The 7,274-nt window shown below is 34.2% G+C and overlaps 1 protein-coding gene across 3 annotated transcripts in view; it reads right to left on the bottom strand.

Moving 5' to 3' along the window:
- Positions 1–5,177: 5,177 nt before the first annotated feature.
- Positions 5,178–7,274, bottom strand: part of TFAP2B (transcription factor AP-2 beta) — a 63,965-nt gene continuing 61,868 nt past the window's right edge. For all 3 annotated transcript variants that reach the window (XM_015824319.1, XM_015824320.1, XM_015824321.1), the window contains one exon: positions 5,178–5,478. In XM_015824319.1, the coding sequence (XP_015679805.1) occupies positions 5,178–5,478 (301 nt within the window). The remainder of the gene's footprint in view (positions 5,479–7,274) is intronic.

Consider the following 7,274-nt stretch of genomic DNA (forward strand, 5'->3'; position numbering starts at 1 on the left):
AGTACTGGAACTGTATAGGTAGTGCTTAAATGTCATATGGTTTACAGGGATTAGAAAAGTGAGACATGTTTTATTTTTATTTGACCAAAGTATCATTGACTCATAAATTATTATCATAAATTTATCTCACTCATAAATTAATATCATGTGATTCATTCATGAATGAGATTTAAATAGTATCAATTACTTTTAAGACTGTATTGATAACTATTATTTTAATACATTGCTTCAAGAAAAAGTTGGGTCCTGCAGCTGTGATGTAACAGTAGCATGGGCAGCCAATCTTTTATATACTCAAGTAATTTACAAACTCTTTTAAGAAAAAAAAACTTAAAAGTAGATGGGTCAGATTATTAGCCTCTAGGAACACTGATGGGATGTGGAATAAAATTACCAAAAATAAGAGATGGGGGAAGAGTAGGGCTTGGCATAGCAAAGGATGGATTGCACAAAATGTATCTCTGAAAATATGAAGATGCCAATCAGTGTGTAGACAATACTGCTCAATCCATTTGTGCATTCTGCTGCAGGGTCACAGAATCTGTTGGTGATACCAAAAAAACAAAACAAAACACCTTGTGAAAGAATATTCTCCTGGAATAGTTAACAAGTTATTGGGGCAGAAGACCCTAACCAGTAAAACCACTGGCACTTCTTTCTATTTCTTTCTGTCTTTATGATACTCATATGCATATACACAAAATTAGCTTGAGGGTCAGCAAGCTGAGATTGGGACACATTTATCAAATAATGCCTCCAAACACCTGCTCGTTAAAGCTAAATAATAATTGATCTTCCCATACCATTCAAAAAAAAATCTTTCAAATTTTATTCTAAAACAGCAAATCAGATTTCTCTGGATTGTTATGCAACAAACTTTAGCAACATTTAAAAGTAAAAGGCAGGCATATCTGCAATTCAGTAATCAATATCAGTTACGTGTCTATACCTGTCCAACTTTTCAATTCTTCTGCCTCAATGTCTTGTTTAATTTAATGATAATCTGTATCTTAGGCACAAGCAGTTGAATTTTAAGTAATGGTATATTTCCTCAGTAAGCCTTTTTAATGTTAATTCAGTATGGATCTTTCATGTTCACATTAACGGGTGGAATAGTAAATTATTTTTATTTTGCAATAGGGAACTTGCTATATTTATAAAATTCGGCAAGAAAGCCTAAATTCAGAGAAAAGAGAAAAGCAATCCATACTACAACTGCCTTCAAGTACCATAGAGGGTCCTCTAAAATAATATGAACATAAAGATCCATTTTGCCTTTCCTTTCTTCTTTCTTTCTGGATTCTAGAATGGACAAGACATACAAACAAGATACAAATTTCCAGTATGTCATATAAAGAAAGATATCTTAAAAGTATGCTGTGTAATTCAGTCAATATTAAGCACATTTAAATTCCATTGGCTTTAATAGGATCAAGTCCAACACATACTCAATTCTCTGAAAAATAAATGTAGCAAACTGGGTAGATGGAATGGTAGTTTTGACTTTACTGTGTTGTATGAAGAAAGACATTTCTTTTCCCTTAGGGACAGTTCCTACTACACTGCATTATTTAATATATTAACTATTTAGCCTGTTAATTGCCTTGATAAATTGGGCAGCTTTTTAAAAAAACACTAGTACTCAAGACAGCAAAAATGATCCAAAACATTTTTTTCCTCAAATAGAATAAAATGGCTACACTAAGATAATATCACTGACCAAAAAATAAGAAAGTATGCTATTGACTTCATAACTATTGTTTTTACTATATTCCTAATTAAAATGAATTAATGTCATATGAAAATTCAGTTAAGATTTTTCAAGTTCTGCAATAGCCATGATCACAATCTTATTGTAAAAATGCTGTGCTTAATCACTCCTCCTCCTAAAATATCACTGAAATTGGACAGATATGAATTAAGATCAGAATTTAAAGCTTCTCCCACAACTCAACTAATAGTTGGCATTAAATAAATTCCTATTAAAGTCAATAGAACTACAATTTTAGTATTTAGATATTATATGTGGAAGCACCACAGATTGATGAACTTTCCTGCCTAGATAAATATACTTGGAAATGGTGCCTTATGATGTCAATAGACTCCTATTTAAGAGTTTGGGAACATGTCTCATTAAAAACAAACAAAATGGTGAATTCCTGATACCAGAATTGCTCAATGTGGAAAAATAGCTTTAAGTACATCTTAATTAGCTTGGTTGGGAATTAGGAATCACAGGGTCAGCTTCTAAATGCACATACATAATTTACCACCTATGGTATATAGCTTCCTATATGGAAACAGGACTGATAATTATAAATTAAGAATATTTCAAGCATCTGCACATTGATACATTTCTGTATATATGCTGCAAAACTTGCAACTGCCTGGCATATGATATGTACAGTTGCTTCAAATGAAACATTAACCACTGCTGTATTATGTGATCCCAGTTTATAGTGTAAAATGATGTAACTTTTACTGAAAACTGCAAGTACCCAAACAGCATTTGAAAACTGCATTTCAAATAAAAAGTTGACTTCAGCATGGATGATTAGCCATAGACCCAAGCCTTCAACGTTCCCTTAAGTGGAATGAAATTCCACCAAAATTAATGGAACTTACAGCCATATAATGTGTTTGGGATCAGGGTGGCAGGCATAATACATCTTTATCCTATTCTCATCTTCTAGAATGAATTCAGTATGTGAGGCCAAAATGAAGCATAGACACAAGCTGTTGTGACAAAGGGAAACAATCTTTCAAAATGCATGAAATACCATAGCCACTGTCAATTCAACAAAACCTTTGCAAAGTGATAACATGCAGGGTGACATTCATTTTCCCCTTAAGGATGGTTTCTTTTCCTACCTACTCCAAAAAGGAGTTAAACGTTTTAAAAATGTAATTCGTACTTAATTGCTGTAAATTCTTGGAAAATGGCCAATTCCTCCTCTTCCACCCCAGGGTCAAGATAACTATTTATCTTCCAACTCAAAATTTGCAACACTCCTTTGATAATGAGGAGAAACTGATTTCTTTAAATTTAGATACTAATTTAATAATGAGCCATGATACTTATTATACCTTTTCTAAAAGAGGAAATATATTTTAAAAATCTGTTTTTACTCTGTGCATCAAACACTATTGGCCCACCTCCCAATTGTTTTTTTTTTAATATTGGAGGACATAATATTTGCTTCTAAATCAGCATCACTTGCTCAGTTAGTGAAGCCTTACTTAATCTATTCCCTTTGAGCTTCTTTAAAGAAGTACACCTGCAGAATTCCAAAACAACTGACTTTGATTTGAAAAAGAAAAATTTCAGAATTGTGGATTTTCATCTCAGTACCTGATGAAATGTGTACGGAGCTCTAGTCCTCTTTGAAGAAGCTCATAAGCCAAGCGGGCAAAGCTTTGGGAAACAGAAGAAAATTAAAAAGGTGCATACTCCTGAGAAGGTTTAACATACTTATCAAGACATTCTTCTTATTAACATTTCTTTAAAAGCACAAAAAGTGTGTCTGTGATCTGAGACATTTTAAAGAGAGGCAGTCATTGCTCAAATTTTGGTATAAAAATGTACAGATTGATACCATTATCTGTGACATTATCTCTACCATTACTGTTCCCAGTCTAGGAGGCCTAACTGCACTCCAATGCATACATGAATGTCTTCCATACGTGGATTTTCACTTTTGTAGCACACACTTTCATTTGTGCCTCTTATGGGACACTGTGAACCCTCCCCTTCAATAGGACAAGTTATTTCATAGAAATGTAAAAGGTAGTGTTCCAGGTGAGAGCTCCATGTGTATTTTAGAAATATTCTATAAACAAACTAGGAATAAAGATTACCAGTTTCAGGCACAGGGCCATTTCAGTAGTAACATTTGCCCTCCATACAACAGTAGTTACGAAAAAAGTTGCAATTGAAAAGAAAAGGCATGTTGATCTTTATATCTATCCACAAAATCTTTTGCCTTTCCTGTTCACAGTTGTTGCATGCCTGTGCAACTTTTTTCCACAGGTACATCATCATGAAAATGTTTGCTTCATGATAGGCAAACTGTATTATGAAACAAAGGGTTGGCTCTCATTGTCAGCTATTTGGTTTCAGACTTAGTCATGCTGAGTTTTAGATCTAGAGTTAGTTATGGCTAATTTTGATTACAATGGGTCTCCTCCAAATATCACCAAGTCTGGATCCAATTCAATACCTTAATGGAGCATATATACATAAATTCTACACATCCTTATTAATAGGAAAAAAAATGATTATTTGCAGCCCCCCCAAGTTTTAGGATTAAATATGTTAAGTGGGCAGCTTTTGATTAACACTTTAGGTAGAGTATCCAGAACAAGCAGAGGCACCTGAGAGCAACCCATTAGCTCTTCCACTTACTCATCCATATACTGTAGTTAGTTACATTTTAACATTTTCAGAGCCTGAACCCATCACCTCTGCGTGTAGTTACTAACAATTCTTCTTAATGACTCGTGGTTTGGACAGACCCAGATTTGGTTGTTTCCCCCCTTCTTCCCACTATTAGGAAATCTTTGGGCCAAATGCTACTGATAAATTTGAGGCTCAGCTATTTAGACCACGGAGAGAGAGAACAGCAACATTTTGCACAAAATCAGGAAACTTGCTCTGAACGGGACAGTCCAATATAAAATATATCCATCCCTTAGGTTTTTCTTTCTACTTTAGATAGATTTTTAAAAATAGTAATAATACAGAAACAGACTGTGTACCTCAGCCAACATAGCAACATTATCAAAATGATTCTTCCAATAAATTATTGATTGCTTTTATCTGTTATAATTTCATCCCCACCAAAAATTATTTTAAAAAAGGATTGTGGGATGACAGAAGTGGAAAATCCTGGATGATATCTTCAAAAGTTCCTTTGCCATAGAGCCACTGAGCCACTCTTCCTGTTCCACTGTGCGCCTCTGATCTTATTTTCTTTTTTTTTAAATTACTTGCAGATGTAATCTACCTAGCATAATTCTTCCAAAACCCAATCCAATGTTTTAAAGCTAAAATTAAATGTTTTTCCTCCCAAAGGATCGCTCTCAATCTCTCCTTTTCTTTCTGTTTTACCCCCTATTTTCATTAGCTTGCTTTCTGGGTTTTGTTTTTGTTTTCTCTCTCTCTCTCTCTCTCTCTCTCATTTTCTGTGCTTTTCTTCCTTGTCTCCAGTTTTACTACCTGGTCCTTCCCCAGAAGTGTGCCTGTTAGCAGAGTTGTTGTTCAAGAACATCTTGTCCATGCCTTTGAGAGCTTCCGTCAGATAATTCTGGAGAGCAGTCAGAGCAGCACAGATGGCTGGGGACCCAAAGCCATGAGTGATGAGACTGAAGTGAGTCAAGCAGCTCTGGATCCCTGGCTCCAAGATGGGCGTTGGGCGGCTATTGCCAATGGGTGTCCGGTCTTGGGCCAAAAGATCGGTAAATTCTTTACACACTTGCCTGGAGATGAAGAAAGCAGAGGACAAGAGCCAGGATCAGTCAGGATCAGAGAACTCTGGATGGATGACTATCAGCATTTTTTTGGGGAAAAAAACAACCTACCAAAATCTAACAATTAAAGCATTCTTTCAATATGGTGAAGGGATTTCCTTTGAATTCTGTTACTATCGTACTTGCATTTTGCTCTTCCTCCAGAGCTCGGGGTATGAAATTTGCCCTAAGGCACATTAAGGTTACCACACTCAGGTTGAAAGATTATGACAAAGAAACCAAGCTCGGCCACTGCGGAGCAGGAACCTGAAGCAGGTTTCTCAGAGCTATTAGATAAGTATATTCCATTTGTGATACTTTAAGGAATTTGTTTCTTATTTTTACAATCACACTGAATGTACCTTTTTTTGCATATAAATATGACTGAATTATTCAAACAATGCGTATTTTTTCAATGCTGATAATCCTGAGAGAATATTCCAGTGCACCTGTTGGAGCTTCTGCTTAAACAGGATTTCAAATTCAGTCTACAGAGGGAGCAAGTCCCTGGTGAGATAATAAATAAAATAAAATAAAATAAAATAAAATAATAAATAAAATAAAATAAAATAAAATAAAATAAAATAAAATAAAATAAAATAAAATAAAATAAAATAAAATAATAAAATAAATAAAATAAAATAAAATAAAATAAAATATAAAATAAATAAAATAATAAAATAAAATAAAATAATAAAATAAAATAAAATAAAAATAAAAGGATGCTAGAGTTAGAAGCAACCAAAATGTTTAGATCAAGAGGAAGAAGAAAAAGATTAAAATAAAATCAACTATGATTGCTGCAAGTTTACTTAGGGGGGGGGAGTACTGAATGAAATATTTGAAGAAATACCGTTAATCACAAAGCACAACATCCCTTTCTTCCTCCATCAGGCTAATCAATCTGCATGACTGTATGCCACAAGTAAAAATACAGTTTTGCAAAAAAAAAGCCTAGCCCAGCTCTGCTCTGCAAGTATTCCTAAAATACATTGAATGGAACTACATAATAATACCTATAAGGTGATAAATTTTATGGAGAAAATAAGCCATTCATACCCAATAGAAAATATAATAAATAAAGGAGGTGTGTTTGTATGAATATCTGATATATTGGATGCGGTGATTACAGCACTACTCTACAAGAGTTGCCATCATACATTTACTTTGAAAGTAAGGCCATTTTTTAAAGTAATTGGTCAAAACTGTGGCATATTTTCACATTTATACAGCAGAAGCCAATTTGCTCAAGGTTCTCCAATGTATCTATGATATGCAGAAGTTTGAATACAGCTATTTAAGCATCATTGTATTCTGCAACTACATACCTCTATCATTTAAGGAGGAAAATCAGCTTAACCTACCCAACAAAGTTGTTGCCATAAGGAAAACAGAAGACAAGAGTGTTAAGTATACTGTCTTTAGGAGTCAAGCTATTCTCCAAGGCGCCTGAAGGCAGGACAAGAAGCAACTGATGGAAACTCATCAAGGAGAGAAGCAACCTAGAACTAAGGAGAAACTTCCTGACAGTTAGAACAATTAACCAATGGAACAACCTGCCTCCAGAAACTGTGAATGCTCCAACACTGGAAGTTTTTAAGAAGAGACTGGACAGCCATCTGTCCAAAATGGTATAGGATTACCTGCCTGAGCAGGGGGTTGGACTCAATGACCTCCAAGGTCCCTTCCAACTTTATTATTATTATTATTATTATTATTATTATTATTATTATTATTATTATTATTATTATTATTATTATTATTAT

Source organism: Protobothrops mucrosquamatus, unplaced genomic scaffold (genome assembly GCF_001527695.2).
Source record: "Protobothrops mucrosquamatus isolate PMUCROS unplaced genomic scaffold, P.Mucros_1.0 scaffold2200, whole genome shotgun sequence".
NCBI lineage: Eukaryota > Metazoa > Chordata > Lepidosauria > Squamata > Viperidae > Protobothrops > Protobothrops mucrosquamatus.